This window comes from Rhincodon typus, chromosome 8 (assembly GCF_021869965.1).
Source record: "Rhincodon typus isolate 14 chromosome 8, sRhiTyp1.1, whole genome shotgun sequence".
Lineage (NCBI taxonomy): Eukaryota > Metazoa > Chordata > Chondrichthyes > Orectolobiformes > Rhincodontidae > Rhincodon > Rhincodon typus.
This window is the reverse complement of record NC_063339.1, coordinates 66,606,794-66,631,503: the sequence shown is the minus strand read 5'-3', so window position 1 is coordinate 66,631,503 and position 24,710 is coordinate 66,606,794. Positions and strand designations below refer to the sequence as shown.

The 24,710-nt window shown below is 41.0% G+C and overlaps 1 protein-coding gene across 1 annotated transcript in view; it reads right to left on the bottom strand.

Moving 5' to 3' along the window:
* LOC109925377 (spectrin beta chain, non-erythrocytic 1) overlaps positions 1 to 24,710 on the bottom strand; it is a 138,532-nt gene that overhangs the window by 106,888 nt on the left and 6,934 nt on the right. The window contains exon 2 of the mRNA XM_048600444.1: positions 24,374 to 24,570. Within this exon, the coding sequence (XP_048456401.1) occupies positions 24,374 to 24,524 (151 nt within the window). The 5' untranslated portion in view covers positions 24,525 to 24,570. The remainder of the gene's footprint in view (positions 1 to 24,373; positions 24,571 to 24,710) is intronic.

The window sequence follows — 24,710 nt, the reverse complement described above, 5'->3', positions numbered from 1 at the left end:
AAATGAACATAAATATAGTATGAAACTTAACAAAACTCCTAAAAACAAAAATGCCTGAAAGTCATTTTGATGACAAGATAATTCTAGATAACATATTAGGTTTCTAGAAATAGCCAGCCTGGAGGATCATGAATAATTGAGTTTTGTCAATTTTGCAACCTCCTTACTTGTACCATTTTAAGATTCCATTTAACAATAAAAGTCAGGAATAGTAATCATAGCAGCTTTGTTGGAGAATGGGACAGAATTAAAAAGTGGGGATTGAGTATGGGACTTGAATAAGAAATGAGACATAATGAAGAAAAGACAAAACTTCAAACACAAAGTATTTTTTGCAGCCCTTCCCTAGGCCTGTCCATGTTTTTGGATCCTGAAGCCAGTTTCAGGTTATTTCCTGTCTCTAAGTTTTACGAAAATGCAACAGCATCATGAAATAATTTGAGATATACTGTGCATAAGAAAAGAAGAATCTGCTGAAATGCAAATTGTTGAAAACTTTTACCTGAGATGGCAAATTTCACAACTCAACTCCATCTTAATTTTCAGGGGGGGGGGGGGGTTTCTTTGCTACTACTGCTATTGCACACTGAGAAATGTACCACTCTAATGAAGACCAACTGGGTATACTCGATGTCTCGTAAAGCACCTGAATCAGAAATTTAGTGCAACTGAAAAAGATTGAATGACAATTCATCATACTGGATAGCAGATCTAAAATTATACAGACATGATTATTTATACCAGTGGTGACCTCTTATTGAAATCTATGGATATATGCATTTGCTAATCAACTGTATACATTTTTAAAAATTTAGTTCTCCTTAGTACAAATTAAATGACTATCTTGTACTGTATTAATATGACTTTGGGTAACTCTGAAATAAAAGGCAACAAATCAAATATCACCTCCTCCATTCAAGAGTCATTTTTTGTTAATGCCTGATTGGCCAGTGAAAATACAATATGTCAAAGTGTTTACCAGTAGGTAATTCAAAAATTTTCAATAACAGTCCAGATCAGTGGGTATGCTTGGAATACTTCCGTAGAATTTAAGAGGAGTGAAAAAAAACACATTCCAGGCTTTTATAGTATGATCAATCACACGGAAATTAGAAGAACTGTCTCAGTATTATGATGTTACGGTGTGAAGCAGCAAATTATCTTGCACTGTTCTCTACTGTTACATTTCACACTACAACCTCTCTCTACTGCCTGTGCTCCACTTTGCCTTGTTTAATTCCCATCAAGATAAAAATAATCAATGCATTCATGGTTTCTCTTTCCATCCTGCAGAATTACTTCCAGAGCAATTCAAGGCACTATCCTTAGGTGGTGAAGGCTCTTGAGGGTTTTTAATAAAGAGAAATTGTGTGGGACGTTAGCAGACAGCATTTACTGCCAGTCTCTAATTGCCCTCAAGGTGGTAGTGAGCTGCCTTCTAGAACCTCTCCTGACCACATGGAGTAGGTTTACCTACAGTGCTTTTCAGGAGGGAGTCCGCTCCAGCAACAGCACAGGAATGGCAACATAATTTCAAGACAGGATGGTGTGTGGCTCCAAGGGGAAACTGTAGTAGTGTTTCCTTGCATTGGCTATCCTTATCCTTCCAAGTGGGACAGGTCATGGGTTTGGAAGTTGATGCCTCAAGAGACTGGGTGAATCATATTTTTGGCATATACTGCTGTCTCCTTCTCAGTGGGGATGGGGTGTTGATCATGCAGACTGCTTTGTCCTGGATGCTGTTGAGCTTCTCGAGTGTTGATTTAGATGCAGTTATCATTCCATCACAATCCACTGACTTGTACCTTGTAGCTAGTGAACAGGCTTTGGGGAGTCAGGAAGCAAATTACTCACTGTAGATTTCCAGGCCTCTGACCTGCCCTTGCAGTCACAATACTTGTATGGATAGCCCAGTTAAGGTGGACCAGTTGACAAAGTATCCAGCTTCTGTTCAGCTTTTGAAATTCAGAGAATTTGACGTCAAGTCCCAGCTGAGCAGTTTGAAAATTTGAATTCAGTCTTAAAACAATTTTATGTGGAGATGCCTTACTCTTAACAGAGTTGAGCAAGACAGAGCTGGGAAGTGAAACACATCTACATACAGTTCAAAGATAGTAAACTGGAGCTTATCTCTGTAACTCAGTTTGATTTGGAGATCTATTAGGAGATTTGGAGAATCAGAAGCTTGTCAGGGAGACAGAGTGTCAATCCTGCAATTCACATTGCCAGAGCAGATGCATCGATCCTCATTTACATTTGAAGAACTTGGTCAAATGTAAGTTAAAAATTGAAAGGCTGGGTATCTTGGGCAAGCTCAGCATGGTACAATTGTTTGAATTCCCTATCTCTTTTGGAAAGGAGGACCAGTCAGAGCTGTTTCTGGCACACAGTGATCGGTCCCTACATGCCGAGGCAAGCTCCAATTGGCCCAACGGCTCCTTGTGACTACTGACTGCCACAGGAGATTGGACAGTGGCTGATTGTGACATCAAGGCAAAGTTAGGCTGACAATGGGATCAAGGAGTCAAAATGAGGTTCAATGCGGGAAAAAAAAACTTTCAGAGCCTGGAGTAATTCAGACGTACAGGAAAGTATTGGTTCGTTGTTGCAATCACAGGTCATTAGTACCACCCTTTGACAGTTGGATGTGTACAACAATCAAATGGTGATGTGGATCACTTACTTTTAACTGAAATTGGATATTTTCCTGTGGCAGTCAGTAGTCACAAGGAGCCGTTGGGCCAATTGGAGCTTGCCTCGGCACATAGGGACCGATCACTGTGTGCCAGAAACAGCTCTGACTGGTCCTCCTTTCCAAAAGAGATAGGGAATTCAAACAATTGTACCATGCTGAGCTTGCCCAAGATACCCAGCCTTTCAATTTTTAACTTACATTTGACCAAGTTCTTCAAATGTAAATGAGGATCGATGCATCTGCTCTGGCAATGTGAATTGCAGGATTGACACTCTGTCTCCCTGACAAGCTTCTGATTCTCCAAATCTCCTAATAGATCTCCAAATCAAACTGAGTTACAGAGATAAGCTCCAGTTTACTATCTTTGAACTGTATGTAGATGTGTTTCACTTCCCAGCTCTGTCTTGCTCAACTCTGTTAAGAGTAAGGCATCTCCACATAAAATTGTGGAGATCATTAATTTGTCCCTTTTTCGTTACTGCATGTCAAAATAACAGCAACTTACAGTCAACAATAGAGCATAATAATGGGACAAATAAATACATTTACGGTAGTGGGAGGATAATCTGCCTCATGTGAAATGAAGCATGCAGTCTTACACAATTCTTCTTATCACAAATGCAAAGAATAAGTCAACAGAAACAGCAGTAGGTTTTATTTCAACAATCAGATAACTCTTATCTGCTCCTGCTTGCCTTCTGGTTGTAAGATCATCCAAGGCTACATATAAAATCAGGACATCTAGTAACAAGATGAGTTTGTCCAAGTACGTGGAATATGTTTTCAGATTAATACAGACATTACAAGTGTTAAAATTAACTCTGCATCCTACGGTTAGGACATCAATTGTTTCTAACCATGTAAAGAATCACACTATATCCATCTGCCGACAGAAGTGTATCAGTAATCAACTTTTCACACAAAATTAAACAGAAGAGATTTGTGTTTGAAATTGCACAATATGCAAAGAATGACCATTTTAATGTTGGAAGTCTCTCAGGGATTTGAATTTGGCAAGCCTCAAGGAAAAGAAAGAGGAAGCCTGATTGGGTTTTAACCAGCCTCTGCTTCTCATGTTTCCTTCCCACACACTGCAAGTCCCACTCGTGATATCATTATCAGGCCAACAACTTCAAAAATTTTGAGCTAGATAACTCGGTACTTCATAATAATATGTTTTAAAAATCCTTTTAGAATACTTTATATGCTTGGATTTAAGAGGGGTTCTATTTGGCTTGCAGAACAAAATCCTAAGGACATGTCATTAAAAAAGTGGCACCAGGAACTATTATTTGGTGACTATACCTTTTATGTCTTTGCATAGCAGTATATCTGCGTGAAATAAGCACTAAAATTATCTCCACAAGTTAATTTGATAGCCACAGATGTTTCTAACTGTTGGCAATTAAAAGCAAAGCTAGTAGAGATAAAACAGGTTTTGCCAATTTCATTGGACTTTGAACTCGGCAATCAAATGCAGAGGAGTGCTCACTATGGCAACAAAATTTGAGGAACAAAAGCAAGATAGGCAAAAATGTAGGCAAGATGGAGTAGTTATTAGAAATTGGATTAGGGTTTACACACTGTGTATTCAGAATGCTGGTGCACCTGTGAGCAAAAATAAATTCAATTCTTTTGTTTGTTAAAACTGAAGGAAAGCAAACAGATAGATAAGATAATATTAATTTCACACAAGATAGTTTTAAAATTGTACTTACCACCTTTTTCATAATGTCCGCTCTTAAAATCAGGCAAAGCAACATTCAGGAAGTTTAGCTTATGTTACAAATCTCTGACCAGACCATTGCATTTCTGTTACTTTCTGATTAAGTATCAGTAACTTTTTTTTAGTTTAAAAGTAGATAAAGTTGGAGATCACAAGTACTAATTAATGTAATAAAACCACAAGATTCCATGGTTTTGAACAAACAAACTAGAAAATTAGATAAAGTAAATACAATTCATTTTCTAACATCCAGGATTAACACCAGGTTAACTCAGGTTCAGACAAACTCTAGCTAAACAGCCCATTAATTGCACTTTAAATAGTTAATGCAGTCAAGACACATCTTACTTACAAGAGATTCCAATTCTTCACTTTTGAATATCTAATTTTGGAAATGTCCTGAAAGTCTGTCTGATTTGGACTGCCTCATTTTCTCAGTATTTCAACCATTTCTCCTGAGACCAGGTTTCCCAAGACTATAAAGACTGTATCCATGTGTATAATTTGTACAATTTTAGCTTTTATTCATTGAGGTGCCATCAAATTTCTTTAAACTCTTTCTTTGTAGCAGCAATATATAACAAAACTGCTTCTGGGTTTCCTTCAGCCCATTTTGAGCTGCACTGGACTATAAATGACTCTGTGCTTTTTTTAAATCTTAAACTTGCTTCCACATCATACAGCTACCACTTCCTGGACTTCTCTTGATCCCTAACAGTGTCTGGTCTGCTAACAGCAGCACTGGTACTGCCTGGAGCCACTTATTCTGCTTCAACACTGTCCCAGCTCCAAACCCTAACTATCTTTTTCCCAGCAAACACACAGATAAGTTAAAAATCAGAGAATCTTCTTAAGGCCCATCTATCTCCATGGTGTACTGATGTCATAGCATACGGAGCTATCACAGTCTGACTTTTAGGTTTGATATGAAGAAGTGACTGGGTTTTCCAGCCTTAAGTTCTCTGAAAATGCTTTTAACTGATGTTACGCCTCACTGAGGTAGCATACTGAAAATCAAGCCCTGCTGTTCTCAGAATCATCAATCACAAAAGTTAACTTTTTTAAATACACAGAATTTCCCAAATTACCTGACTTTCAGACTCAGGCTGACAGAAAACACAGACCAGGTTTCTGTACTTAACAAGAATTACTATTTATTACAACTAAATAGATGGTTACAATTATGAACCATCAGCGTATAATGCTACTAGTAAAAAATCTAATCAGCTTACAAACTCCCCCTTGTGCACATGCACGAACACATGAAAAAAACTGATGTATTAGATGGGGGGAAAACTGGGAAAGCAATTTCAATGGTCTGTGTTTATAAGATCTGTTAAGATATTTTTTGTGCTGATCAGAATGCTATTTCTTGGTCTTCTTTCTTCAGATATTTTTCCTGGTTTCCAGGAGCTTCATACTTCTAAAAGGTCTTTGCACTATCAATTAAAAGTCGTGGCTTACAACAACTGCTTGAGACAAAATAAACTGGTTTTCTTCAGGCTTTAAAGTAGCTTTTCCTGCAGACAACAGAGTGAACACCTGAACTTATGAAGATCCTCTGGTTTATCCCTATCTTGCTCACAGATGCAAACTGTTCAGCTACCGAAGAACCAACTGCAGTTGTTGGCAGGCAGAAAGCCTTTGTCATCGCTAAGTGGCTACAGACCAATCAGCGACTTGGTGCCAACCAAAGGTCCATTTGTACACAATCTTTGTGTTCCAACCCAGCTGCAAACTACGCTTTAACTAATGCAGCTGTGTAAACTGTGTTTACAATGAGTATTGGGTACTTATTTTTAAAAGCTTGCAGCAATCCGTGGTTTAAAACAGATCCTAAATCGTTTCAGTCCATAATTAAAAGTACAAATAAACACACTGTCTTTACACTAAGTTAACTTTAATACCCAAAACAGAAAAACTCTTTGGATTGCAAGTAGTGTAATCACTATGTCTCCAGTTCTGCCTCTGATCCGACCTGTTAACTTTTTAAAGTAACATTACCCTAGCCGCTTACACGCAATGGACTTCCATGTGCTTCAGCTCCATTTATCACATTTCCTACGGTTAAACATTAATCCTTCAAACTAAAATTTACACTAAAACACATGAACCATGAATTAGATATGCACAACACTTCACACTTTGGAAATTAAATGATGATGTATTGCTGCTGATCGTTAAAGGCATAATTCTTCAGTCCAAACACAGGAAAGGTAAAAGTGGGCTAGAGACATTTTTACTCACATTTGATGGAACTGGCTGGAGATAGGTGGTAAAATGACAAGGCACCCACAGAAACCTTCAGTACTCCAAAATAACTGCATGAATTGATTGAACAGTGAGTTGCCATCCTTGACATAGAAAGCAGTATATTTTCCTACTGCAATAATCAATTGGATTTCATAACAGATGCCATGACTGTTCAATTACGTATCCAATATCCGGAAGGGTTGGGGAGAGAAAAAAAGAACAACTTTAGCATAAACAGAAAGTCAGCTCAAATTAAAAGCTACTTGGCCTTTTCCTACTCCAAAAAAAAAGGGGTAAAGTATTCAATGTCACCAATTCTATACAAACTCTCATACTGTGAATAAGGCAAGGATGCAGGGAGACAATTGATTGCCTTAATGGGCATTTCAAATTTCAATAGCTCTAGTGCTTTTCCTCCAAGTCAAAACAGTGATCAATGGGAGCAACAAAATCTACGTGGCAGGAAGACTTGCGACTTTTAGCCATTACACATCGACAAGTCTGGCTTTGGAAAACATGGACATTTAACATTCAAAACCTCTCTCCACTAAAGCTATCAAAAACAGATCATCAGGTCATTATTCAATGAGAAAATGACAGAATCAATGGCTCCATCCAATAAAAAAGTCTTTTGATCCTAAATTCATATCACACACTGAAAACTCTCTTCACCGAATACAAGGCTGGTAAGAAAAATAGGTATACAGACAAACTGGGTGCAGATACAGTCTTTGTACTGATTACTCTGTTCATACATTCTACTCCAACTCTAATTAATTACATGGTCAATTGGACAGTTTGACCTTCAACTTCCTATCCAAAACCTTAACATAAAATTTAATTGCGTGATTGAAAATTTCAAACCCAAATTTCTCCAATCTTGCCAACAAATATTTTAATGTTTGGTTAATGTTTAAACTTAACTCGTATTTTGTGATCCATTTGTCATCAGTTGGAACTAATCCAAAAGGCAAGTCACAGGTCAGTGAGAGTTGCATATGCATTCTCGAAGGAGACTTGTATCTAACTGAAGTGGCCTTTGCTACAAAATACAACTATTGGTTGGATTTCAATGCAAACTACTTCGCTGAAGCAGATTACAAATTTCAGTAACAACGCAACTACAATGAGAAGTGATAAGCCGTTACAAAACTAATGCATTCTAATTTGTATGATACCAACTTCAAGTTTAATCCCGCTTCTACCGCTTACTCACACACATTGTATATGATTCCTCTCTTTCCTACTGCACACTGCAATTGGCTTTTCCCTTTTGTTCCCAAATACCTGTATAGTGCTAGATGCTGAGAAGCTATTTTCCATAGCAATGGAGGAGAGAACTTGAGGTCATGATCTCGTGCACTCAGAGCATTACAAATATTCAAAGTTCTCTAACCACAGAGGGTTGTGGACACACAATCACTGGAATAATTCACACTCAAGATGAATAGATATTTGCATACCAAGTTTATAAAGGGCTACGTGGACACAGCAGGAAAGTGTTGACATAGAAATCATTGCATAGTGTAGCAGGCTTGATGGGCCATAATGCAAACTTCTAGCTCTTATGTTTTTATTGTTCGTTCATTTTATTCATTTGTGGGACCTGGGTTTCGCTGGCTAGACAAATATTTATTGCCCATCCACAATTTCCCTGGAGAAGGTGGTGGTCAGCTGCCTTCTTGAATCCTGCTTTCATTGAGGTACACCTACATAGTGCTATTAGGGACAGAGTTCCAGGATTTTGGCCATCAATACGGAAAGAATGGCGATATTGTTCCAAATCAGTATGGTGTATCATTTGGAGGGGATCTCGCTGGTGGTGGTGTTCCCATGCATCTGCTACCTTTGTCTTTCTAGGTGGTGGAGGTCATGAGTTTGAGAGGTATTGTTGAATGAGGTTCGGTGAGTTACTGCAGCACAACTTCTAGATGATACCACTGCTGAATGTTGGAAGTGGGTTGAATGGAGTGCGAATCAAGCAGTTACTTGTTCTGGATGGTGTTGAGCCTCTTAAGTGCTGTTGGAGCTGCACTCATCCTGGTAAATGCAGCTTATTCAATATCATTCCTGACTTGTGCCTTATAGCTCGTGGACAGGCTCTGGGGAGTCAGGAGGTGTGTTATTTGCCACAGAATTACCAGTCTCTGACTTGCTCTTGTAGCAACAACAGGTTATTTATTTGCAAGTGCCCCTTGATACCACGACCAATAACCCCTTCCACCACTTTATTGTCGTGCTATACTTACCATGTCTATACATAGTATATGTGCTCATTTTGCAGTGAAGACCTAATAATTTGTTTCCATGGAAGGTAATATATCGATGAAACATGCATCCACAAAACAAAAACATGGCACTAAAATAACAGGCAGAGAAATGAAATGATTTGCTTGCATTACATATAGTGCACAAGGTCAGCAGAATGGACTTCAGTGTAAATTAACAGAAGAGGACAACAGTGCATTGGCACTGATGCAGGGAATGTAAGTTCAGGTTCTGCAGGGCCAATCTATAAAAGCAAAACTTTTTTTTGAAAGTGACACGTTTTTCTGCTATAATGAGGCATTTCACTCAATGCTCATCAGTCGCTGTTCCTTCTCTAAAATACATTTCTGAATCAGTGCCAAATAATTGTCAGCTTTCTTCCACAGATACGTGTTCATTTTGAACCCACTTAAACTATTCAGAATTTGTTGCATTTAAGAGCCTATTAATAAGTGTCGCCTTAAGCTGACTGTCAGTTAGCTAACGGGAAATCTATTCACTTCACATGCTTTCAAGGAATGGCTGAAAGCATTGGCTACAGCAACTACCAGACCCTGACAACATCCCAAAGACAGCACTAAAGACTTGCCCTCCAAAGTTAGCTGTGCCCCATGCCAAGTGTCTCCAGTATAGCAACATCACTGGCACCTACAAGACAATGTCGAAAATTGCCATGAATCATGCTGTCCACTTAAAATAGGACAAACCAAATCCAATCATCAGCTCTACCATGCTACTATTAATCGTTAGCAAAGTGACAGAGTGGTTGACACTGTTAATAGGCTCACCGTTGCTCAGTTTAAGTTTTTCTTAAACTTAACTCAGTTAAGTTCAGGGGCACTCACCTTCTTTAATCTTTACAGCCTTGATCCTATTATGGGCAGAAAAGCTGGAGATGAGGGGAGAATGGCTGCCCTTGATCTCAAGGCATGAAGGAAGAGGAGGAAATTTGAAATTGCTGGGAAACAGGGAGAAAAGATTCCACTATTTATATCAGAAACATTCCACCCCACCTTCTCAAGCTGCTTTAATAATAACCTTCCCTCCAACATAAGGGTCAGAAGTAAGATGTTCACTGAGGATTGCAGTGTTCAGAAACACTCAGAACTCCTCAGCTAAAGCAGTCCATGACCTTGTATTGCAAGAGCTGGACAACATTCAGGCTTGGCTGAATAAGCAACAAATAACACTATGACACACAGTGCCAAGCAATGACCATCTCCAACAAGAGGCAATCTAACCAACTCGGCATAATGTTTAACGGCTTTGCCATCACTAAATCTTCAGTCATCAATATTTAGTGAATAACCATTGACTAGAAATTTAATCAGACCTGTATAAGTGCACACTGCAGTTATGAAAAGAAGTTAAAGATCATTCAGGAAGAAGTGGCCAGCTGATCAGAATCCAAACTGCTACTTCCACTCCAATGCACAGTCGTAGCTAACCATTTACAAGACACACTGCAGCCACTCAGCAAGTCTCCTTCAACAGCATTTCACGATCCTGCAGCCATCTAAAGGGCAAAGGCAGCAGATCCCTAGGGACATCAGCATTCTTTCACTGCCACTGCATCAAAATCCTGGCACTCCTTTCCTAAACTGTAGGCAAGATTACCAAGAAGTAGACCGCAGCTTTTGCAGCAGCATCTCTAGGCTAATTAGGGATTAGCAACAAATACTGGCTTTGCCAGCAACACTCACAGTCTATGGAGGAACTAAAATAAATGGTTGTCGAATTATTCCTGGCAATGCCCAAAACGTTCAAAGCCTCGATTTTGTTCTGTCTGTGCAGCACCAAAGGTGGCATCTTGCTGAGCACTCAGTCCTACTTTGACCTGCTGACCACCTCTCATGTGGCTAGGGTAATTCTCTGGGCACTATGGCTGATGTTCCTCCTTCAATTGGTCAGTTTCTGAACATGTAGTGAACAGATCTGCTCCTTTTAAAAATGCAAAACCTCTGATATGCTTTTTCTGAGCTTTGCTATTCTCTATTTTGGTGATAATTTCCACTTGGAAATTGACATGCTCCCTCCGCCATGACCAGCAGCAGCCTTCCTACCCCTTGGAGCTATACTTTTGGGGCCCCTTCTGAAGTTCTTAACTTTTGGGATGGGGTGTGTGGGGGCAAAATTCAACTCATTATTGTTCTCACTACACCACTGTCAATTAGTACTTGCTGCTGTTTTGCACAAAGGGAATATGTTGAAGTGAAGGGCGTGGAGTCGAGCCTAACTGATAGCTGCCAGGAAATCCTCACCCACTATCACTTTGTATGTGACACCTGTTGTTATACAAATAACGTAGTTCTATACACTGATCTATAATCCATAATTAACAGCAATTTCTTACAAAATATTCTTATCAGCAACCAATTACATTGTAGCATTGACTTTTTGTTTGAAATCACCAAGGAACCTCCTAAGGACCTTGAATATTTTACAAAAACATGTTAATTTAAACATTAGGTATTGAACTGTAGCGACACAACAAATCTGTCTCATACTGATGCCTGCATTAATTCTCCTTGGTTTTCTGCAGGAACCAGTCCAAAGACATGCGAAAAAAGCATACAACTATTTTAGTTGGACAGATTACATTATCACCATCTCCTAGCACATAATTATATTCTGAAAATTCAATGACTTATCAGAATTGAATGAAATTTGAGGCGGAGCAGCTTTTAAGCACGTTTTCTGCAACATTTCTTAGGCAGAGAATAGAGAAGGGGTAAATGAATAGGGGAGGTCTGTGGTTTCAGATCATAACCACTGCTTCCACCTTTTCCGGCAGTAGATGCTGGTAAGTGTCCTGCTCATGCCATTTACACCTCCCTGAGAGCCATCGTTTGTTTCTGTTCTTTTCCCATTGCCATCACCTTACACCATCAGCATTTTTAATTTACTCACTCTGGTCGGTCCCCCCTCACCCCCAATTATAGACCTTACCTTCAGTTATTTCTTCCCTTCACACCACCCACCCCATTTCTTTCTCTGGCACTTGCCTTCCTTAAACCTCCAACTTCTTCCAGTTCTGATACAAGGGTAGCAGTGTTGGGCAATTTCTGGAGACAGGCAGAACCTGGATACGTATGTCCCACCCCTATATCTTTGCAAACAGGGACAGGGGGCAGGGCACAAATCAAACATTTGAGAAACCCAATCCCAGCAGAATGGAGTTCAAACAGACTCCATTTTTGTCGGTCTAGTCACCAAATTATGAGAGATGTGCAAATGCTCTTGAACAGTAGATAAGTTCTTTCTTGTTTTAATGATCTGAAGTTACTTGCATCAAGAGCCCTTCTAAAGTAAACCTTTTGAAAGATAATGGCTGCAGTTCTTGGTTACAGTAAAACAAGATGACATCAGCTACTGAAGTGCAAGCTATCTGGAGCAGTTCAAGAAAAAAAAAGACAGTTTTCATCCATTCCTGCAGTTGCAGGAGACTTCCTTGTTGGTATTCTCAAGAGCTGCTCCCACAGCCAAGCCCATTCCAAACATCTGACTGAATCTTAATACTGCAAAAATAAAAGCAATCTCAACAAGGGTCTGAGTTCAACTTTGATTGATAGTTTTAAGAGACTATTAAAGGATTAGCAGTATTAGATATAATTAATGAACAGAGATTTGTTTTTACAACAGATTCAACATGCAAGGGGATTTAAAATATTCATGAGTATATGATTTTTTTTCTGCAGGAACCAGTCCAATCGATTCCTGCTGTTTTGCAAGAAGGGATTATGTTGAAGTGAAGGGGATATGTTGAAGTCAAACTCGACTCCACTGATCCATCTTATCAAGTGTGTATGAATGACAGCTTTAGACTATTAGAACATTTTTAAAAGACTGACCACAAGTTTTATTATTTCCTTTGTTGAGTGGCTATGGGTGAATGGAAATTGAATAAATTTATTAAGGAGCATGTAGATGAAATGGGGACCTAAAAGAGGGCATGATGCTGAGCCTTGTGGGGAGAATTGGGAGACAACGCCTGCAAATCTGAATCTAAATCATTCACTAAATTATCATTCAGGAATGTTTTTATTCTGAAACACGGTGGGTGCTATATGAGGTATTTCCTAGCTATAGTGAAGCACACCAAATTCAGAAGACGGCATTTAGGTATATGCAGAGCTCCAAAGAATAGGCAACATTTGTGAAAGCATTGGTCACCTCGGCATGTTCAAATTTCTCTGAGACTGTCACTTCACTGATGATTGAGACTGGAGTGATGAGTGGTAATTAATAAATTTAATTTGTCCTGCTTTTTATGGACAGGACATAACCAGGCAATTTTTTCACTCTGTTTGGTGGATGCCAGCATTGCAGCTACACTGGAACAAGCTTGGCCAGGGGTGCAACACCAGAGTATTGCCAAGGGCCTGAGTGAAGCAAATTGATGAAGACTGACATCTGTGATGCTAGGCTCCTTGAGAAGATACCACTTCTATATGTTTACTTATGACTGCAAAGTCTCTGTACTGAGCTGAATGCATTCAACCTCAAAAAGTAAATAGTGACCTGTCACCCTGGTCGACTTTGAATTAAAAAAAAACTGGATGTAAAGTTGCACTTCGTCCATTTCAAGGCAAAGGAAAACTTAAGATAATTAGATCCATCAACAAATTATTTACTCTTTAAAAATAAATTATTTCCTATCCAATGTCACTGATTAAAGTTTTCACCTTTGTATATATTATAAAATATTATTTATTGTCTTGGCACAGTCTCTAGATCTGGAATTGACCCCTGTTCTTCTACCTTTACACCTTCTGCAAGACAACTCTCATTACAAGGGTTTTTCACTTATGGCCAATATTCAGACGCGTATGGAATGAGATTTTGGCTTAGTCTCACATCAACAAAATCTACCCAGATACAGTATTAACTTAGATGGTCATCAGTCAGGAGCCATTTACAATGTCAACTTTGGAAAGAAAACTTTTCCCAGCTTGGTTATCGATATGTAGTTCTTTCATTGACCCTAAATTGATCTGACTTCCAATATCAATACTTTAAGTCCAGAAAGAGTCTCGTGTTTCCTGGAACCATTGATCATATCAATAAAGATGGAGTCATATTCCTATTGTATCGAATGGGCTTCATTCTTTATTGTGCTATCAACTAATCATTTTAAAATCGAGGAGATTCAATATTGCTCAGCAATGCCTGAAATAAAATAATCAAGTCAAAGGCTTCCTCTTACCACCGCCGACGCAACTCCGCCCACAGCTGATGTCGCTCCGCCCACCGCCTCCACAGCCAGCAGCTCCAGAGGAGACAATAACACCCAGCCCTGCCGAGTCTTCACCATCCCTCCCAGACCTCCCCCTTACTGAGGACGAACGGTCAGTCCTCAGTAAAGGGCTCACCTTTGTCCCCCTCCACCCACACATCAACGAATACCGGTCATGTTTGGACATAGAGCAATTTTTCCGCCGCCGCCACCTCCGCGCTTACTTCTTCAACCGTGAGCCTAACCCTCCCTCTACTGACCCCTTCTCCCATTTCCAACACACCCCCTCCTCCTGGACACCACCGCAAGACCTCCTACCCTCTCTCGACCTCTTCATCTCCAACTGCCGTCGTGACATCAATCGCCTCAATCTCTCCCCCACTCTCACCCAATCCAACCTCTCCCCCAAGAACGTGCAGCCCTCCGCTCCAATCCCAACCTCACCATAAAACCTGCGGACAAGGGAGGCGCAGTTGTAGTTTGGCGCACTGACCTCTACATCACCGAGGCCAGACGCCAACTCTCCGACACCTCCTCCTACCGCCCCCTTGATCATGACCCCACCCCCGACCACCAAACCATCATCTCCCAAAACATCCACAACCTCATCACTTCAGGTGAACTCCCACCCACAGCCTCCAACCTCATCGTTCCCCAACCCCGCACCGCCCACTTCTAGCTCCTTCCCAAAATCCACAAACCTGACTGCCCTGGTCGACCCATGGTTTCTGCCTGCTCCTGTCCCACCGAACTTATCTCCACCTATCTTGACTCCATTTTCTCCCCCTTGGTCCAGGAACTCCCTACCTACGTCCGGGACACCACCCACGCTCTCCACCTCCTCCAGAACTTCCAATTCCCCGGTCCCCAACACCTCATCTTTACCATGGACGTCCAGTCCCTATACACCTGCATTCCCCATACAGATGGCCTAAAGGCCCTCCGCTTCTTCCTGTCCCGCAGGCCCGACCAGTCCCCCTCCACTGACACCCTCATCCCCTTCGCCGAAATTGTCCTCACCCTCAACAACTTCTCTTTCAATTCCTCCCACTTCCTACAGACAAAGGGGGTGGCCATGGGTACCCGCACGGGCCCAAGCTATGCCTTTGTAGGTTACGTGGAACAATCCCTCTTCCGTACCTACACTGGCCCTAAACCCCACCTCTTCCTCCATTACATTGATGACTGTATCGGCGCCGCCTCGTGCTCCCACGAGGAGCTCGAACAGTTCATCCACTTCACCAACACCTTCCACCCCAACCTTAAGTTCACCTGGACCATCTCTAATACCTCTCTCTCCTTCCTGGACCTCTCTGTTTCCATCTCCAGCAACCACCTAGAAACCGATATCCATTTCAAGCCCACCGACTCCCACAGCTTCCTAGAATACACCTCCTCCCACCCACCTTCCTGCAAAAATGCCATCTCCTATTCCCAATTCCTTCGCCTCTGCCGCATCTGCTCCCAGGATGAGGCATTCCACTCCCGTACATCTCAGATGTCCTCGTTTTTCAAGGACCGCAACGTCCCCCCCTCAGTGGTCGAGAACGCCCTCGACCGTGTCTCTCGCATTTCCCACAACTCATCCCTCACACCCCCTCCCCGCAATAACAACCCAAACAGAATCCCCCTCATCCTCACGTACCACCCCACCAACCTCCGGATCCAACGCATCATCCTCCGATACTTCTGCCATCTGCAATCTGACCCCGCCACCAAAGATATTTTTCCCTCCCCACCCTTATCTGCTTTCTGGAGGGACCACTGTCTCCGTGACTCCCCAGTCTGCTCCACACTCCCCTCCAGCCCCACCTCACCCGGCACTTTTTCCTGCAACCGCAGGAAGTGCTACACCTGCCCCTACACCTCCCCCCTCACCCCCATCCCAGGCCCCAAGAAGACTTTCCACATCAAGCAGATGTTCACCTGCACATCTGCTGATGTGGTATACTGCATCCGCTGTTCCCGTTGTGGCCTCCTCTACATCGGGGAAACCAAGCGCAGGCTTGGGGACCGCTTTGCAGAACACCTACTCTCGGTTCGCACTAAACAACTGCACCTCCCAGTTGCGAACCATTTCAACTCCCCCTCCCATTCCTCAGATGACATGTCCATCCTGGGCCTCCTGCAGTGCCACAACGATGCCACCCGAAGGTTGCAGGAACAGCAACTCATATTCCGCTTGGGAACCCTGCAGCCCAATGATATCAATGTGGACTTCACAAGCTTCAAAATCTCCCCTTCCCCAACCGCATCCCTAAACCAGCCCAGCTCGTCCCTGCCTCCCTAACCTGTCCTTCCTCCCACCTCAAGCCCCACCCCCATCTCCTACCTACTAACCTCATCCTGCCCCCTTGACCTGTCCGTCCTCCCTGGACTGACCTATCTCCTCCCTACCTCCCCACCTCCACTCACCTTTACTGGCTCCATCCCCACCTCTTTGACCTGTCTGTCTCCTCTCCACCTATCTTCTCCTCTATCCATCTTCTATCCGCCTCTCCCTATTTATTTCAGAACCCCCTTCCCCTCCCCCATTTCTGAAGAAGGGTCTAGGCCCGAAACGTCAGCCTTCCTGCTCCTCTGATGCTGCTTGGCCTGCTGTGTTCGTCCAGCTCTACACCTTGTTATCTCTATCAAAAAGTCAATGTTTTTACCATCCAAGCTTGTGTTGATAAAAATCCCATAATAATCTTTATCCAATTCATAAAAATGCAGAATGGGCACTTGCAGGGCAGATACAATCAGCGATAAAGTTATTACTTTCTGTTATCATTTCTGTCAATAACCATCTTAATTAAACAAGGGAAAACAGGCTGCCTGTGTAGAAACTCACAAATAAAAAAAGCAGAAAATGTTGACAATGCAGGACAGTTCACACCTGTAAAGAGAAAGGTCAAGCAATGGCAGTTTAGGAATATATCTTCCATTAAGTATTTCGTAATCTTCACAGCAATGGAAGATGCATGCTGAAAATATGGTAATTCCATCATTTTTGGTGATCATTTTGATATGTTTTCTTCCAAGTTAATTAAGCAAAAGATATGTTTTCAACTACTTATCTTAGAAGCTTTAGATCATTTAGATCATCAAGAAAGAAATAATAATTGCCATTTCCATATCCTCACCCATTGTCTTCGTCTGTTGGTTTTAAGCCTAATCAAAATAACTATCATTAGCTGTATACGTCAAGCTCCGAATAAAATATAAGGGAAAAATATTCCCAATTTAGGCCAAGTGTTCTTTTCAGGCAATTTCATGGCAAGTATCCTGTCTCACTCTTCACCTCATTAATTACAGAATTTGTCTTTATGGTATCCTTTTCATGCAATCATGACAGAGCAGAGGAAAAACCCTTCCAAGGTATGGGCTGCTAGCACAATATTTGAAGCCCAGCTGTACACCACTTCGAATGCTGCAAGTCAGGAATTGCCTTGTACACTACCCTCTTTGGAAACCAAAATGTCCCAAAAAAGGGAAGCTCGCCTCCCTGCTTTTCAGATAGAGACCTGGAGGTCCTGGTGCACAGAGTGGTCATGAGGGCCTGGATTTGGTCAGTCAGTGAATGGTTAATGAACTTCTGCACTCTGCAAGGGTGAGTGTCACTATCTTCTCTCTACTATCTCCCCGTCCCTCTAACTCTGTCACGGCACTCAAACCTCACCAAACTCATGGACTACCAATCTCACTATTGGATGTTGCATCTCCACTCAACACCTCTCAGCAACATTATCCTCCTCAACTATGCACCCTTCCTGCTCCCTGGATAAAAAGCTATGCAGTCCACAGAGGCCGACAGATGCCAAGCAAATGGGAAGTGAATAAGCACTAAGAAATGATGCAATTAGACTTACATCCTGTCTAAGTGCATGAGCTCCTGAGCACCAAAGTGAAATTCTGAAGGGCTGAAGCAATGCAACTGGAATGTTGATATGATGAGGCTGGTGGTTTGCTCGTGCCAACATTGGCAGAGGAAGTGTACAGAGGGCAGTGCCCAAGTAGTATTTAAGAACATGGTAGTGAAGGGACATTAAAATGGAGGTTTGAAGAAGCTAGTGGCGAGGTGCAATCACCAACTTACCACTCTGATTTTCAAGTCAGGAATTTCCAATAAGTAGCTTCTCAGAAGAGCAGGGAAGAATTACAAGCTGCATATGAATAAAACAATTTCAGGTATTAATGAGATGCAAACGCATGGAAATAAGATTTGTCACCATGCATCAGCAAGCTTCTGATTTTGCTATCAAAGCCTTAAGGGGGTAATTAGAAATCATTTCCTTGACATAGAGAATCAGATATTTTTCATTCTCACTGTATTTTCCCACATTTCTTGCCATTGCTAAAGTTGCTCAAAGCACAAGAAAATTCCACAAGTTCCAATTCATAATCTTAACTGCTTCTGAGCTGCATGAATGGCAGAACACAGACATCGCTTTAGCACGGATCAGAGATCAGGGAGAGCCAAACATTTGCTTGGTACAAATTTGAAGCTCACATTGCAGAAAAATATTCCCATTCATTACATAAAAACTAATGCAGAGACCCTGTGGGTAAGTCAGAAATACATTTGTGAACACTGCAGTGCTTAGCGACAATGAAATATTAAATTTAATTGCTTTCTTCTCTGGTACAATTTCCATTGCCTGAAATAGAACTGTAACTAGAGGCTAAGCATAGGCTCCAAATGTGAAATTTTATGTTGAGTGGCAAATTTAATTCAAGCACAAGCACCATTCAAACTGTAACTGTTTACAAAAGCTGCAAAAGATGGTGGAACATCCATAGGTGATGCAATTGCGCATTGCTAAGAATAAAATGCATTAGTCTAAGTTTTTCATTCTGCACTCATCAGGACAATTTGTAAAAATACCAAAGTAAAGGGAAAAAATTGTTCTGTAGCATTTAAGAGATGAGTGCTGATTGGTTGGCAAAGAGACTTGGACTGTAAGGGTACTGCAGTGGACAATGTCACAGTTAATGATGACTGAAAGTTAACTGGCAAGCTTTGTTTAAATTGTAAACCAGGCAGGCTGATACGATTGGTGAAGGCACTGCCCTGAGAAATGAACCATAGAGTGGCTGTACAGTAGAAACAGTTGTGGTTAATAATAACTTAGGAACAGAAGTAAGCCATTCAGCCCATCAAATATGCCAGCTATTCTAGAAATTGGCTAATCCCCCTCTCAATGCCTTTTTTTCCCACACCTCCTCCATGTCCCTTAATGTCATTGGTCTTCAAAAATCCTATTGATTAATGACATGTCTTTTCACGGTTCTCTAAAGTACAGAATTCTAATGATTCACCACCATCCGAGTGAAGAAACTCCCACTCAACCTAGTCCTAAATTGCTGTACCAAAAGATATTTTAAGCATGTTACGATGTACCTCTGGAACAACTGAAACTTGATCCCAGACTTTCTGTTCCATGTGTAGGGACACTACTGCTGTGCCCCAATAGTCCTTAGATAATTTGGTTGGCTTGGATACACATACTGCAAATGACAGGTTTGGAAACAAATCAAATTGACAAAATAGGATCTTTGGATGACAACATTTCTTGATGATAGCAAATTATATTTTGAGTGCAGGGAAGCTGTATCTCTTCAAAAGGAGGAAATGCACGTATTCTTGAAGTGTGAAGTAAGTGAAAGTTCAGTTTCGGGTCACTATATTGATTATAGTGTCACCTGGTTCAAACAGCTCTGAACAAACAAGTTATTGATATAATTAAACAGAACCAGTCTGGAGATTAAACAGTTGCCACTCTGTTTGAACACTTAAATTCTACTTAAAGGCCAAATGCCTACAGCTCAATGCTATGGCCATTGTTGTACAGTGGAGGTCATTTTGGGGAAAGTCAAGGACAAATTTGTTGGAGAGAAATGCAGCAGTCCAAACAACTTGAATGGCATCTTAACACAGCAGCTCTCAACTTTTGAAAGAGTTCCAGCACTTACAGCAATATTCTAAATGAGCCTTTTAATGTTGGCTGCATTTAACGATTTCGTGACTGGCTGTGGAGTGGAATCCTTCATCACATTTATATAGAAAATTAGGGAACAGTGACAGAGTTGTAATGGTGCTGGATAGTAATTCAGAGGGCCAGACTAATACTAGCAGAATGGGTGCAACCAATGCAGCTGGGGCACTTCTAAAACAACAATTTCATAAATGCTAGTCTAATGAGTAACCATGTAACATTATCTAATGCTCTTTGGGAAAGGAAATCTGCTGCTGTAGAGTGACAGTAGACAGGGCAGTACTTTGTTGGTTGTAAAGTGCTTAGGAATGTCTGGTTGTCATGAAATGAACTACATAAATGAAAGCTTTTTTCTCTTTATGGGTGCCATGTTATTATCTTACACCTCTTTATGAAATTCAATCCATGCTTCACTGAAGGGTTAGTAGATAACTGACTTGATGGAGGAAGAAAGGATTTCCTGAAAGCCATGGTTGTATTTCATGCATGTGATTTCCTTCCCTGTTCAAACACACTTAGCTTTTCACCCTAAGTTAGTCATTACATCTCCTTTTATCAAATCCCATTGACCTGCAAAGCTGCAAGAACTCAGAATTATATTCAGAAATCACAAACAAATACCAAGACATCCTGGGCAACTCACTAGATTTCATTTCACAAACCTTGGAGGAAAATGAGTCTCAGCACCATGCCACAATGCAGTTGTTTTGCTACAAATTTCTTAAATGTGAAGAGCAGTATGCAGTCTCTCACCCAAAAACCTAGAACACGAATTTAAACAACTGATAAAATATTCAATTCAAAGAGAGAGAGTCTTAAGAGCCTATTCACTAGGAGTAAACAAACCTTATTACTCCATTGGAGGTATTGCAATACCATCATTGACATGGGGTATTATCGTAGCAACTTGTGACAACATAGGCTATTTCCATTATGGTTTATAAAGAATTGTAAAAATAACGGCACAATAGCCAGAGTAAATCTACTAATATCATCAGTGAAGGATATCGGTTTCCTGTAATAGTTCACAGAAATCCCTACAGTGTGAAAGCAGCCTATTTAGCCCATTGAGTCCACGCTACCCTTCTGAAGAGCATCCCACCCAAACCCCCGCCATCCCACCAACTCTGTAACCCTGCATTTCCCACGGCTAATCCACATAACCTACACATCCCTTATACTACAGGGCAATTCAGCATGACCAATCCACCTAACCTGCAAGTTTCCGAACCCACACAGACACGGGGAGAATATCTGTTTGGAGTTTGCACAGTCGCCTGAGGCTGGAATCAAACCCAGGTTCGTGAGGCAGCAGTGCTAACCACTGGGCCACCATGCTGCCACAAGTTACAAGACTTCGGTTTTCATCAATGAATGAGATTGAAAACAAGAATGAAAACACAAGCCAATTTACACATAGTTTGCCACCATTCAATTTCTACATCAAGAATGACCAGTTTCATTAACAGGCTACCCCATTTACCAAAAAAACAACATAAGCCATTACTTTTGCTCATTGATAATAGGAACTGCTGATGCTGGAGAATCCGAGACAACAAGGTGCAGAGCTGGATGAACACAGCAGGCCAAGCAGCATCATAGGAGCAAAAAGGCTGACGTTTCGGGCCTAGACCCTTTTGCTCATTAGTTGCTTGAACTCAAAACAAGTTGGGAAAACAATTAGTCTCTAAATGACTTAAAAAATCCTGGGCAGCTATGCTGTACTTTGAACATACCAAGGTTGAGATTTACCATCTTCCAATGCGCACTACTCCAGCCTTCATATATTTCCAGTGAAATTTTTTTTTCAAATCTCTTTTCAAAGGCAGTTGGCTTTAGAAATATCAAAAATGTTCCAGTACAGTATTTTGCATAGGCATACCACCAATTCAAATATATTGTCCTGAATCATAACATGGTTCTATATGACCATAAGACTGTAAGAAATAGGAACAGGAGGAGGCCCAGAAACAAAGCAAAGAACTGCAGATGCTGGAGATCTAAAACAAAAACAGAAATTGCTGGTGAAACTCAGGTCTGGCAGCATCTTTGGGGAGAAAGCAGAGTTAGCATGTTGAGTACAGTGACCCTTCTTCAGAATTATGATGAAGAGTCATCAGACTCGAAATGTTTACAAGAGTAGGCTCTTCAGCTCCTCAAATATGCTCTGCCTTTCAATAAAATCGTGGCTGATCTGACATTCCTCACGTTCACTTTCCTGCATTTTTCCTACTGATCAAACTTGCTGGCTTTTCCCGTAGTTTGCCCCATTCCTTTGATTATTTGAAAAAAGAGAAAAGGATAGCTATCCTGCTTCTGCCAACCTCAGAAAAATATGTTTTAAAAGCTTACTTTATCTTGAGCAATATCTTATTAAGGCTCTCAAATACCCATTATAACTAGAACTAATCTGTATGTCACATACTTCAATCATTTGGACATTAAAACTGTAATCCAGTTATAATACTGCTATTGGATGACATATAGTTGCAGTGGCCCTGGAGAGGCAAGGGGGAAGACTGCACACAGCACCTGTTTCCAATAGCTTTCTAGTCACCACTGCTTCGAATGTGCATCTATGAGCACTGGGTGAGGATAGGATTGAGTTCAACTGTGATATCTTTCTGTAGTTGAACAGCAAGTTAACATTCGGGCATTCATTCACAATCTGGATGACGAACTGGAGAACACTTACATCTTAGAAAATATGCTGTAGCTTCAGAGCAGAAGGCAAGTAGTAAGTTGGAAGAAAGCAAAGAAAAAAAACCTTGCTGAGTATTATGGTCTTCTAGATGCACATTTCACACAACATAAAACTCAAGTCGATGAAATGACTTGACAACTGCATTTATCATAATGAATATTTCAAACTTTTGCTTGAATGATTACATTGAAGATATCTCACCGTCGTGATGGACAGCATTGGGAAGGATGCAAATAAGATTCAGTTTCTGGAACAACCTATTACAAAAATTCAAATTCACAACTTGTACATTGACCATCGGGAACGTTTAAGCATTTGAAGTGACAGCTTTGCAGGGGTGTGTTTAATGATCTGTCTTTGTTTTTGGTTAAAAAATAAGCTGATGCCCCACGGGTTTGTCTGGCATCAGAATACTGCTATCATGTCTTTCCCATCAAAGCTAATTCTCGGGTACTTCCAAAAGAAAGTGATCCAAATAGCAGATCCTGAGGTCCACTACATAGACTAATTGCTGTTGGATATTTTTCTACTTTGACAACTGTTTGGCTGCTGTCCTTGGGAAGGGGCCAGGTTCTCTCAGGTCAGAAATGCAAAAGGAAATCAATGGCTTGTTTTCTCTTTTCCCTTAAAACAATGTTTTTTGTTAAAGTAGTAGATTACAGTGACAAAGTGAGAAACGTCTGATCAGCAGACATTAGAACTATTAAATATCAGGCTGTATTGCTTTTTGATTGCATCTGCATCTGCAATTGCGATGCAAGTTAACACATACTAGCATCTCTAAAGTTTGCCAAACACTTTGGAGTAGGGAGGAGTGCCTTTTAAAAACACATTTACAGAGTGCTGCTGGTACACAAGCTCAATGACTGACTGACCACAATGAATGCTGCCCCAGACTAGCTCCATGAATGGCTTATGTGATTTGATCATCCTTTGAGCAGAGGATGTGAAAACAGCAATAATTCAAGATACTTTCAACACGCTGATAATTTTTTAAGCATGTGAAGTCGAATATTAAATTTCTTTTCACAATAACATGACCTTGCTAACCCAAAGTCCGATGAATGAGATGTTGAGGCTATTTTCAATCACAATTAAATTCACGGACAGTAAAATATGGACATTACATGAAATAAATCTTCTGGACTTTTTTTTAAAATGAAGTATCTTTAAACACAACAGGCACCTTCCCAGTTTGCTACCTGCAAAACTTCCTCTCAGAAATTCAACACTAAAAGACAGAGTCCTGCCGCCAATCCTCAAGATTTACTTTCACAGGCACGTCACAGCTGCAAGCAAATCTTTTTCTTCCCCCTCCTGAGGAAAAAAAAGGCACAACTTTCAGACAAATGTGCATTTAGTGAAAATATTAATCGTCATAAAAGCAACGGTTTGAATTTACATTGTTTCTCATGCTCAAGGGATCCAAGACATTACCGAACCTGAACAGCCGAAAGCGTGAGGACCACAAACCAAATTCTCAGAAAATAATCCGGAGCTCAGCAGCTTTTACCTGAAAGAGCTTTGATCCTGGAACGCTCGAACAACCTTGCTGAGCTGTTGTCGTTATCGAGTTCACCTTCGTCTGAGAGCTCCCAACGAGCATTGATGTGGCTGTACTGCTGCTGAATCTCCACGTTATCAAAATCTGTGGCCGATGTCATTGTGCTGCTTCTGCGTTCGTTTTACCCTCTCTCTCATAGGGCCTCTCTGCAGGAGAGAAACAACACTTTATCACAAAACAGCTTCTTGGCAAAAGAAATATCCCAGTGTTGTATGAGCTGCAGGATACCGACTGCAACTTTAGATCACTGTGGGGGACGGTTGATACATTCTTTTCATTGGAGGCA